The 12,949-nt window shown below is 37.8% G+C and overlaps 1 protein-coding gene across 11 annotated transcripts in view; it reads left to right on the top strand.

Annotated features, from left to right (window-relative positions):
• Positions 1 to 12,949, top strand: part of LOC129732250 (putative fatty acyl-CoA reductase CG5065) — a 448,523-nt gene that overhangs the window by 134,268 nt on the left and 301,306 nt on the right. For 10 of the 11 annotated variants that reach the window (XM_055692945.1, XM_055692943.1, XM_055692944.1 and 7 more), the window contains 4 exons: positions 8,301 to 8,407; positions 8,467 to 8,596; positions 8,651 to 8,864; positions 8,935 to 9,149. The exons of the other annotated variant lie outside the window; for it this stretch is intronic. In XM_055692945.1, the coding sequence (XP_055548920.1) occupies positions 8,301 to 8,407; positions 8,467 to 8,596; positions 8,651 to 8,864; positions 8,935 to 9,149 (666 nt within the window). The remainder of the gene's footprint in view (positions 1 to 8,300; positions 8,408 to 8,466; positions 8,597 to 8,650; positions 8,865 to 8,934; positions 9,150 to 12,949) is intronic. 11 annotated transcript variants of the gene reach the window in all.

The following is a 12,949-nucleotide window of genomic DNA, read 5'->3' as shown; positions in this document are numbered from 1 at the left end:
AAAACGAATGGCAGAATCACAAAGAGCACGAATGGCAGAATCAAAAAATGGTCTATTTTCTTTCTAACAACACACACTCGCGGCCTTTGGCCGACTCTATTGTTTAAGTGTATGCTGTCCTTACTCGCTACCGCTCGTTCGGACATAACTAAGGGAAAGAAAACCTGTTTAAATAATCCTAGAAAACCAGTAGATCAGTTGTTTGTATGCGAGAGGCCGCCGCTTCCGACGGCGGGTCGGCGGCCGTGTCGGACCGCGGAAACCACGGCGGCTTTGTGCCGCCTCAGTTCCTTGCCCTTGATTATGCGTCTTCGCCGCATGAGTTGTTTTATGTTAATTATAACCAACAAACCGTTGAGACTAGTGTAAGTTATACCTAACATCGAAAAATTACTATCCGCGATGCCACGAGAGTCTTTAGAACTTGAGCCAAACCAGTTTGCGCGTTTCGGATCTAATAATTAGGCTTGATTTGCACCTTCCATCAAAACTGGTCATTGCTTGTGACAAGTTATTATGTCTGATGTTTGATACCGTGACCAGGATTCGCACCAATTTGCCATCACGCACTTGGCTATCGTGAGTCAGGTTTTGCTACCAGTGATTCTGCCTTTCGTGCCCTTCGAAATTCTGCCTTTTGAAATATTCTGCCTTGTGTGTACGGTCATAGAGTTCTGCCTTTCATGATTCTGCCTTTCGTGCTTCTGCCTTTCGTGAATTTGCCTTCTGTGGCGAACCCCAATGGGGTCTTCTACGAAAGGCAGAAAATCAAAAGGCAGAATCACGAAAGGCAGAATCACGAAAAGCAGAATTACGAAAGGCAGAATATTTCATAAGGCAGAATAACGAATGGCAGAATCTCAAAGAGCACGAATGGCAGAACCAAAAAATGGTCTATTTTCTTTTTGACAACACACACTCGCGGCCTTTGGCCGACTCTTGTCCAAGTGTATGCTGTCCTTACTCGCTACCGCTCGTTCGAACTTAACTAAGGGAAAGAAAATATATATATATATATATATATATATATATATATATATATATATATATATACACGCACACACACACATACTATACTTTTAATCGACTGTTAGTTTACTCAGAGGAGTTTCTTTCGGCTTCGCAGTCTTTAAAATGTGAAAAGAAAACGATATTTTTCTCTTACACCGACGTTTCGAATAATATATATTCTTTATCAGGGCTCAGGGCAAGTAAATTAAGACCAAAAACGCTTTTTAGAAAACAAATACAAAATAATAATAATAATAATAATAATAATAATAATAATAATTCTTCATTCACTCACATAATTATTACATGAAATAATTCATTTCTTATGCTATGTTTAATGAGTTCGGTATTCACCTTTCAATATTAGTTTGTACTTTTATTGTGTTTACAGTTTTGGATTTTCATGAGCATATAATTGTAGTTCAAGGAAAAAAATTTCTAGAAAAAACCTTGATATTGGATGGATAAAAAACTAAGAAAAACTTAAAAACTAACACATTTACAAACACAAATCACGTAAAACAGGGTATGTAGAGTTAGCACCTTTCTGGTGGTAATTTAAGTTGAGCCTATTGCAATAACGATCTGTTGGTTCCATATTACTGATCTCGTGTAGGTCAGCTGTGCTACACCAAGGAGGTAGATTGTGGATAATTTTTAGGCATTTGTTCTGGAAAACTTGTATTTTTTTACGGTCATATGAAGCACAATTTGACCATACTGGAGAAGCGTAAGTTAAGATTGAACGGAAGGCAGTTTTGTATAGTAATTGTTTGTTTTTAGGATCCAGTTTTGATTTACGATTGATGAAAGGATAAAGCATTCTAAAAAGTTTTTCAGATTTTTCCAATGTATACTGTACGTGTTTTCGAAATGTCAACTTTTTGTCTAGAACAAAGCCTAGATACTTTACATGATCTTTCCAATAAATATCATAACCGTTGATTTTTAGATTTTTATTTGGCAACTTTTTCCTACTGCTAAACCTTGTGAAGAAGATTGCTTCGCATTTACCTTCGTTAATTTAAATTTTCCATCGTTTACAGTAATTTGAGTATTCAATAAGGCTATTATTCAAGTTTATAGTCACCTCTACAGAATCGTTCGAGGAGGAGCTGATAGAAACGTCGTCTGCAAATTGGTAACGGATACAGTTACCGAATTCAGGAATGTCGTTGGTAAAAATGTTATATAACACCGGAGAAAGTACACTCCCTTGTGGGACACCTGCTGGAATTGTATGGTGTTCAGATAAACAAGCACCAACCGATACTACAAATTCTCTGTTTTGAAGGAAAGACCACACTAATTTTATTAGGAATGGGGAAAAGTTTAGTACTATCATTTTGTATAACAGACCCTTGTGCCAAACCGTATCGAATTCTTTTTCACTGTCGATTAATACTAGTCCAGTTGATTTTTTGGTGTCACGATATTGTTTAATTGTATGAACCAGTCGGTCTAGCTGGTGCACTGTTGAGTGTTCAGGTCTAAAACCAAATTGAGTGGCGGGAATAATCTCGTTGTCTGATATGTATTTGTTAAGTCGGTTAAGCAAAACTTTTCTTGCTGATTGGACGGTAGTTTTCAGAGAGGTAGTGATCTTTATTTGGTTTGGGAATTGCTAGCACCTTAGCATGTTTCCATGTTAGGCATGCTAGGGGAAAATAATTCAAACTGATACACGAGTTGAAAATATAAGTTAGTAGCACTAGGGCCTTTCTAGGCAATCTATCAAGCATCTATTATTGATATTGTCCATTCCTGGGGATTTACTGATCTTTAGTTTTTTAATCAAGCAAGAAACCTCCTTTGGTTTGGTTATAAAGCGTGGTTCCGGTCGAATATATTCGCTGACGGATAAAAAGTCGGCTACAGTCGAGTTAACTTCTTGATCAATAGGACTAGCATCATGAAACATGGTCAAATGTGCTTTGGCAAAGTGGTGTTCTATTTCTTCGCACTTTTCTTGATCGGTTAATAGGATTTCATTATCTTTTTTAAGCGGTGGAATTGAAGTGTGTTTGTTTTTGATAATTTTGGTAAACTTCCAGAGTTTTCTACGATTATTGGTGTTTTTGTTCATGTCTAAGAGATTTTTTGCCCAAGCATTGTTTCGCAACATATCAATTCGATGCTTAACTAAACTGTTGATATGGTCATATTGTGCTTTTAGGAACGTATCTCTTCGGTTTCGTTGCCATTGTCGTCTTCGTGTATTTAGAAGTCTGATTAATAAAAGAATATCATCAGGAAGGATTAGTTTGTATTTGCTAGGGACTACACGTGGGATATACCGTTGATGAGCTTGTTTCAACAGAGTAGTAAAATAGTCAATCATGTTGTCGATTTCGAAAGTGTTCGAAATGTTGCTCAAATCGAGATGTTGAAGGTCTATATTAACATCTAGGAAGTTTTTGAAACCTTGCCAGTCAGCTCTTGAGTAGTCGGGGATAGATCGGAGATGGATTGTTTGAATATTCGTAGAATCTATTTGAAATTGTACAGGCAAATGATCAGAGGATAAGTCGGTTGATGTGTGAGGAGAAGACATTGAGTGGAGTCCATTAGTGAGAACTGGATCAAGTGTTGAACTTCGACGGTTCGGATCGATAGGAATGTATGTTGATGAAGGGGGGTGCTGGATTATGAACGACCTTGTTTGTAGTCCAGTTCTATCAAGGCGATAAATTTTGTAGTCGGAATGTGAGAATTTTAGATTTGGTTTAAGAAACGTTTCACAAACAAGCGATACATCAATCTCGTTGGTAGCGAGGAACCGGAAAAAGTAATGACTTTTATGAAAGATGCCATTGGCATTCCAATATGAGACTTTTAGTGAATTCTGTATATTATCCATTATTCGGAAGGCAGTAGTGTGCTGTTATTTCTAAAATTGCTTTGATTTGATCTTGTTTAGTTTTGCAGGAACTTAGTCTTACAAATACATCATTTACAATGTCGACAATTTCATTAGCTGATAATAAATCACCTTCAGGAGCATACCTGGGAGCCGAACTCTTACCAAAGTTTCGGGGATACCTGGTCTTCCCGTTTTAGGAAACTGGCGTACGATGGACCCCGACGACTGTCGCGATGGTTATTCTGCATGGATTGATCACTATTTTCACGCAATATAGGAAAAGCTGAACTTTGGGTCCGGAATTCCACAGGTTGGATCCTTTGCGACTTGAACTTTTGCATCTGCCGATTCCTTGCTTCGATGTATTCCTTACGTTTCACACAGTCCTTGTAGTTGGCTGTGTGGCGCTGGTCGCAATTTGCGCACTTAAGCTGTTCGTTGGGTAGTTTCGCAGTGCTGTACTCTCGATCTGCAGTCAAGGGACAGTCGGCTGTTTTGTGTGGATTACCGCATTTAACACAACGAGGTTGGCGAAAGCATGTTGACGAACCATGGCCGAACCACTGGCAATTTCGGCATTGAGTGGGTTCCTTTGTTCTGTTGGAATAATAGTGTTATTGTACAATGCAATGGTATACTGCCTTTATCTTCCGCAGCTCGTTTAGCTGGACGTTCCCTTTCGGAAAATATAAAAGGTACAGAGCGTGATCTTCGTTTTGTCGTTTCTTCAGTGTCATTTTTCGGATTTCAGAAGGAGTAACCTCAACTTCCTTGAGTGCAACAACAATTTCGTTGATCTTCATGTCTGGAAGACCGGACAATACGTTTTTGGGGATTTGTTCTTCTTCAAGCATGTAGGTGAAGAAGTTTATTTTTTGTTGTTTTAAGAATGAAATTAATTTTTTGTAATCGCTAATATTGTACAGATACACGTTCACTCCGGTCGATGGCCTTTTAACATTGAACATTGTTACATCCGCTTTCAAAGCTATGCCTTGAGCAGTGGGTACATTAGTTTCTGTGATTGTGACCAATGGAATCTTTTCTTTTTTCTTCCTTGGGTAAGGAGAGCTCAAATTTATTGATTCATTGTCCGGATTATTATTGCGAAGCACGTCAAAGCGATTGGAAGTTTTTATTCCATATGTAGTTTTGAGGTTAGAACAATTTGGTGTTTGAGAAGAGCATGATTCCATGCTTTCTTCATAGATTTTTGAACTATCCACTTCACTCGTGGAACGACGTAGTTTCTGGAAAGGGCCATTGGCCTCCTCGCTGGGGGAACTGTGATTGGACTGAGTCTGTTTTTGACCGGTAGGCACCACGCACTTGTTTATTACCACAGAACAGATATGCAACTTCGAACAAAACTCTGCAGCATATCGGTGCCCAAGCTTTCGCATTCATTTTTTGCTGTTCCATCCTACATTGATTTACAGTGCATCGTTCGAACAGTTCGCTTTAATAGTTTGAGCATGCACCAACAAATTATTATTTTTTGCTTCAATGACCAGGCAAAAAGGTGATCTTGAATAGTTGAATCTATCAAAATCAATTTAAGACAGGATCGCATTCAAGAAATCTTTAAAGCGGAAATTCAGTAACAATTCACAATCAACGTCAATAGAACAAATTAACTGAAAATCTTTGAACCATTCAAACATTGTTTAACAAATTTTCTTGGATCGTACACCTCGCGACTGTTGAAGCTATTTTAACCTGTTAGTTGATTTACTTGAATATCTTCATTGGACTTGGAAAACGAATTTCTCGACCAACGGCAATATTTTTTTCTCGTACCGTTTTTTATACCTAACATTGCAAGTAATGCATTAAAAGCGACGAGAGCTCATACAGTCCTTTTATTGAATGAATGGAACATAATCTTAATAAAATTTCGAGTGTAAAATGCGTTCTCTCCACCGCTAGATGTCGATACTTGAAATAAAGAGATTTCGTCTCATTTTTGGTTCTTCAGTTGAACAGATGTGTTATTACGCAAGAACAAAAGATTTCTGTCACAATAGAATTGAGCAGTAGAATTTACGATGCGACTGTACACGATGAAAGTCCGACGACTAATGCAAATACAAAAATTATGCACATAAAATCATTACCGAGAGGACCATTTTCCTGTGAAGGGGTTCTTCGGCTAGAGCATTAATTGTCAAAACAGATAATAATCAACCTAACAGAACATCCAAAAATACATAAAATTAGCTAAACATGATATCAAATACAATTTATGCTTCTTACATTATGCAAATTAAAAAATTAAAAAACTATACACTTTAACGAAGCGGAACTCGTAGCACTCTCAATCATACTAAACCATTTTTTTCCGTAACCAGCAACCTTGCATGCAAACTCTATTGCGCACAAATTATGCTGTGTGACACTCGGTGGAAGCTGTCAACGACCGTTGACGTTTGCTGTTGTTTATTTCTGTACTCCGCTTGACGTGCTGCATGATTGCTGTATATGTTGTGCTCAAGCCTTCAACATCACTGCGTTTGTTTACCGTATGATCGTTCGTGATAATGTGGCACATTTCCAACACGTTCAACGCTGTTTTTCGCCTATGTTCATCCAGGATACACACCTCATTCAACTTGAATGAATGGTTCTCGTCGATGCTGTGTTGGAGTAAAGCAGTTTCTTCCCTCAGGTGATGTATTTTGGCAATAGTGGATGGGTTGGTGGCATGTTCGTTTGGCTTGAGCTCATCCAGTTTTTTAATGTTCGACCGGTGGTTGCTGATTCTTGTTTTGAGATGCTGTGTAGTGAGTCCAACATAGCACGCATCGCAGTTGGCACAGGGAATTTTGTAGATGACGTTGCTGCGATCTAATGTTGCGACCCGATCTTTGGTGTTCGTGAACAAATGGTTTATGGTGTGCTCATTACGAGTAGCTAGAGTGATTTCTGGGAAATCTATACGCAGTGTATACATAGGAGGGGTTCCATAGAAATGAAACACAAATTTTTGCTTATCTCGAGAACTAACAAACTAAATGGAACCAAATTTGGCAGGTGAATGTTTTTAGGGGTAACAAATATCCCATACAAATGAAACTCAAATTTCGCACAGATCGAGAACCAATCAAGCAAATATAACCAAATTTGGCAAGTGAATGTTTTTAGGTGTAATAAACATGTCCATAATGTTTCGACACCCTTCTTTCTTCTGGCATGTCTCCAAATACCATTTCGAAATCTAAGATGGCGACTTCCGGTTTCTGAAAAACAGCGGCAAATGACCAAATACCACCCAATATGAGTATTTCCGGAATTGTTATGATGCACTGAAGCCACAAATCGACCTATCATCCTCAGACAACATTTTGGATTGTAAGATGGCGACTTCCGGTGTTTGGAAAACAGCCCAGAATGACCAAATACCACCCAATTTGAGTTTTTCTTTAAGGGGCCATCCACATACCACGTGGACAGATTTTTAACGAAATGAGCCACCACACTAAGGTCCAATGCGCACTTCTAGCGAACACAAATAAATACTTTCGGATTCGGCACTGAGATCATTCACTTTAACTTTTAATTACAAACACTCGATTGGAAATACACTTTGGTTTCAAAATACACACTCTCGGTTCAGAATACTCAATGGGTTCGAAATACACACTTCGGAATGAAAAATACACAATGAACAAGCTTGCGCAGAAGCGCGGTATTTATACTGATTTAGTAGCGGCGCAGAAAGTTCTCGTCTCTTCTATCATCTTCCTCCATGCGGTAGAATGAATTAGATTCTAGTAGAGGTGTGTTGCAGCGCAGACACTCGCGTGTTGTGTCCCATTCAGCAGGAGAATATACCAGAGGCGTCATGAAATGTCAGGCCAGAAAATGTCTCAAAATGCTATTGTGAAATTCAAGATAACAACTTCCGGTTTCTGAAAAACAGCGGCAAATGACCAAATACCACCCAATATGGGTATTTCCGGAATTGTTATGATGCACTGAAGCCACAAATCGACCTCAGACAATATATATTGTATATATATATATATATATATATATATATATATATATATATATATATATATATATATATATATATATATATATATATATATATATATATATATATATATATATATATATATATATATATATATATATATATATATATATATATATATATTGTATATATATATATATATACATATATATATATATATATATATATATATATATATATATATATATATATATATATATATATATATATATATATATATATATATATATATATATATATATATATATATATATATATATATATATATATATATATATATATATATATATATATATATATATATATATATATATATATATATATATATATTGATATATATTGATATATATATATATATTTATATTATTTTTATAACCATTTTTTAAGAGAGGCCTACAAATTGTGGAAAGAAAGGTCGGACAATTGTCTTGTAGCTGAAAGCGAAATACAGTTGTTGTTTAATAAATTGGATCTTTATCCGACAGCAGAGCAGGGTAAGAACATCAAACAAATTATAAAAAAATCAAAAAACATTAACATTTGTTTGTTTTAGTTCATGACATGTTACAAACAACTAAACTGATTTTGCAGGTTTGCAATAATTGTACTTCTATATCGCCCCATAAAAATGGATTAAAATTTGGGGAGTTCATAGTACTACTATCTGATATACGTAAGCTGAGGTAAGATATCATGTCATATTGATTTACCCAATTGACATTATTTTTATGATAAAGATATGCATCTATATTAAGCAACCATGACATCACTCAATCGATCTCATCAGAGTCTGTCGATCATCCCTCATCTAGTAAAAGGTTTGAAGAATTATCTGTAGAAGCAACGGCTGGCCCGGAAGTATTTCTAGGAGGCTCTTGTAATCCAACAACATGGCGTGCAGATGTAGCTATTCCAACGTTGAACCGCTTAGGAATTTCTTTCTATAATCCAGTAAATCATTATATACTCATCTTTATAATTCAAAATAATACTATGCTATTTACATATCAAAAACTTTCAGCAAGTATCAGAATGGACTCCAGATCTGCTAGAATTAGAACACCGTGCTAAAGAGAAAGCGAAAGTGTTATTTTTCGTCATGGATTCACAAACGAGATCAACTGCAGGCGCAATAGAAGTGGCTCATATCGCCGGAAAAAACTCCAAGCATTTGGTTTTAGTATTATTGCCTTATAAACAAAATCAAAAAATACTAGAGGAGACACTGACAATCGAGTGAGTAATTCATGTTGGTCAAATAATTTTCGGATCAATCTTTCCCTATTTTTCCCCCAACACTTTCTTTTATTTATTTCAAATTTACTGTCAAGTGCGCATTGTTTATCGACTAGAATAAGTTTGTCTCAAACAGAGTGTTTAATGAAAAATTGAACTATTCTATAACCTCCCCGTCCATGAGCTTAGTTTGCTGTAGGGATGAGCGATACTGACTGAAGTATCGATACCTGAGTACTCGAATACTTCTGCGCAAAACGATACCAAGTATCGATGCCAAAATATTCGATGCTGTTGGTCGAAGTATCGATACCGTTGGTTTCGATAGTGGTACCACCTATCCCTAATAGAAGGCATTGGTGGTATCGGTATCGTTTCAAAGTATCGTTGGCAAAGTATCGATACCGCTACTAATTGCTAGCTACGAGTATCGATGCCGAAATACTCGATACTTCGGTTCCATGTATCGATACAAGTATCGCCCATCCCTAGTTTGTTGTGTAACATGTTGTATACATTGTTGTAATGTATTATTATGCTCGTTTTATTTTAGGTTATTCATTTTCTTATACTTTTATAGTATTTCCACTGCACACTGTTTTGTTTAATTGTCTTCATTTCATAAGGAAAAACGATCTGGATTAGAAGATGTGATAGACACCTTTCTATAGGTCCACGAATATAACACTTACATTTCAAAATAACTCCCGAATCATATCAGAAACTAGAATAACAACTTTAGTATAATAAACACGCGTATAGATTGGGGACGATCCATTAATGATGTCACGCAAAATCTGGAAAAAAATAACTCCCCCCCTCCCCCTTGTCACAAGCTGTCACAACTTCCTTGACGCCCCCCACCCCCCTTAATTACGTCACGTTTTTAACTCCCCCCCCCTTTGTTGGTAATAATTGATTGAAAATCAAGAAATTTGTTAGGAATGCATTTTTTTCTTAATAAGAACGATTTTACTGAAAGAAAAACTGAAACTAAAAGGAGAAGAAGATTATAGAAGATAACTAGAAAAGGCGTTTAGTTCTTAGTCCAAGGATGCTGCTGATGGAGTCGCATATTGACGACATAGAAAGCCGAGACAGTAACTGCAGCATCATTGCTGATTTTTGAAAGACCATAAATATTTAGTATCTCTTCTTCAATCAACTCGCAATTCAATTGCCAAGCATTTTTATTTACGTTTTGTCACAATTTTTGTATTTTTTTTTTCACACAAACAATTTTTGTATTGATTGGATTGAGAGACACTAAAAATTAATGAAATTGCGCTGTTATTTATAAATGAACATGCACGGTAAAACAGAATTAACGAACATTTTGCTTTTTAGCGAGAAAAAAAATGTATTTTATCTAAAGTAAATCTTAAGCGAAAAAAGGGATCGCAGAACTATAAATAAATGATGCAAATATCATGAATAGTTCTGAGTTGATCTCTGTGGTTAGGTATGTGATTTTTTTATTTTTTTATTTTTTGAGTTGAAATGTGATGTCACACTCAAGCTAACCCCCCCTCTCCCATATGTCACAAAATGTCACAATAACTGAAACCCCCTCCCTCCCCATAAACGCGTGACATCATTAATGAATGGTCCCTTGGCAGCTGAGACTGAACTGACTTTATGACATAGTTAAGGTTGGTACATTGGCATGCTCGGTACTGAACACTCCCACGGCAAGCACCATCTGATTGATATGGCGCTTGATCGTTCGTCCCGTAGAAGAGAGCTTGACAGATAATTGCGTTTTCCCATTTCATGACACACCGTTGCCTTGCTCCATGAAACTTTATTAGGATTTGAGTAATTCCGCACAAGCACCGACTCACCCACAGCAAAGGTTACTTCTCGATTTCCACTGTGTTGCTGAATCTGTTTAGCTTGATGTTTTTCCAGGTTAAGTTTGATCTCGCTATTTTCATTAGTACGCGTGCACGGAAGAGAACGTACTATGTCGAGCCGTGTTTTGATGTCCCTGTTCAACATGGCAACCGCTGGTGATATATCAGAAGAGCAATGTTTTGATTTCCGGTAACCCATCAAAAAGTTCGAAATTATTTCCGATAATGGGCGTGCGGTATTGCTTCTAAGCGTTTTTTTGAGTGACATTTTTTCACGAAGTTTCGTTCGACATTTTTTCACGAAGCTTCGTTTGTCGCTGGATGTCCAGGGCCTATGAGTATTTGCTTTATTCCGGTGGCCTTCAAGAACACTAAAAATTTTCTCGCGGTGAATTGGCTGCCATTGTCAGTGATGAGCTCGTCTATGAGACCGACCTCGCCATACACTCAATAAGCTTTTCAATTATGAACTCTACCGTGATTGACTTCGTATAGAACACTTCCGGCCATTTCGTCAACGCGTCGATGAAGATTAAGAACCAATATCCGTTGATAGGACCCGCAAAGTCTACGTATCCTCTTGACCAGGGCTTATCTGGAATGCTCCATGGGATCAGCTTAGCCAATGGGGGTGATGGCTGTTCCAACGCACAAAATTGCGTGCACTTCTATGTCTTTATCGATACCGGGCCATCACATGCAACCTCTAGCGACGCTTTTCGATTTGTTTACTCCAAGGTGCGACGAATGAAGAACCAGTATTTGCTTCCTTAGTTATGCCGGTATTACCACTCGATATCCTCGCATAATGACCCCCTCTTCCACGGATAATTCATCTTTAACGTTTCTGAAGTCCTTTAGTTCAACACTGATGGATTTACGTCCGTCAAGTATGTATTCTCGAAGCGTTCGCATCACCGAGTCCTCGTTGGTAGACGATTTAAGCGCAGGTTTGTCCACCAGATTCGGTTCCTGTGAACTAATGAAATTTAAGTATGAGCCATCCTCCTTCCACAACTCCTATGACTCAACCGCAGCTTTTGAAGGATAATCGGCGATGTCATCTCCAGATGTTACATACTCCAACTTGTAGTCGAATCCGGAAATGAAATTGGACCAGCGCTGAATCCGCCCTGCCGCCATCACCGGAATTCCCTTTTGCGGTCCCAAAATCGATACTAACGGATTATGATCCGTTTTGATTGTAAAACGATTTCCCATCAAGTACAGATAATACTTGTTCAAGCCGTTTCTTTTTGCCAGTCCCTCTTTATGTAACACACTATACCCCTTTTCAGCATCACTCAAAGTTCTCGAAGCAAAGGCGATTGGTCTATCAACACCCCCTATTCTATGCGCCAGAACTGCCGAAATCCCGCTCTTTGACGCATCACAAAATAACATTATTTCTTCAGGCGGTTCAAAATGCGTGAGGGTGATGTCTTTACAAATTTCGGCCTTAACTTTCTCAAATGCCTCTTGACACTGACTGGTCCACTCGAATTTACAGTTTTTCTTCAGCAACTGATACAGCGGCGTCATCAATGCTGCTAGACCGTTCACAAATCTGCTCTAGTGATTTACCATTCCGGCGAAAGGGCGCAGTTCCGTTACACTGTTCGGTGGTTTAGTTTCTTCTATGGCACAGGTTCTATCTTTAGTTTTTTCAATTCCACTACCGGAAATTTCGAAGCCCAGATAGCTAACACGGCTTTTCATCAAGCTGCTCTTCTCCTCACACAACGAAAGCCCCGCCTAATCCAGTGCAGCACTCGTTCGCTAATTGCACGCGATTTTGTTGCACTGCGTTTTATGTCGTTTTCGTTTTCGCGGTGTAGCTACACTCGAACGATACTTTTGACACCGTAACTATTTAATTTGACTTTTCGGACTACCCTTTTTCTGTCTCTGACTACACTTTTTCTGTCCCTGACGACACCCGAA

This window comes from Wyeomyia smithii, chromosome 3 (genome assembly GCF_029784165.1).
Source record: "Wyeomyia smithii strain HCP4-BCI-WySm-NY-G18 chromosome 3, ASM2978416v1, whole genome shotgun sequence".
Lineage (NCBI taxonomy): Eukaryota > Metazoa > Arthropoda > Insecta > Diptera > Culicidae > Wyeomyia > Wyeomyia smithii.
The sequence above is the reverse complement of the archived record's forward strand: the minus strand, read 5'-3'. Positions and strand labels throughout refer to the sequence as shown.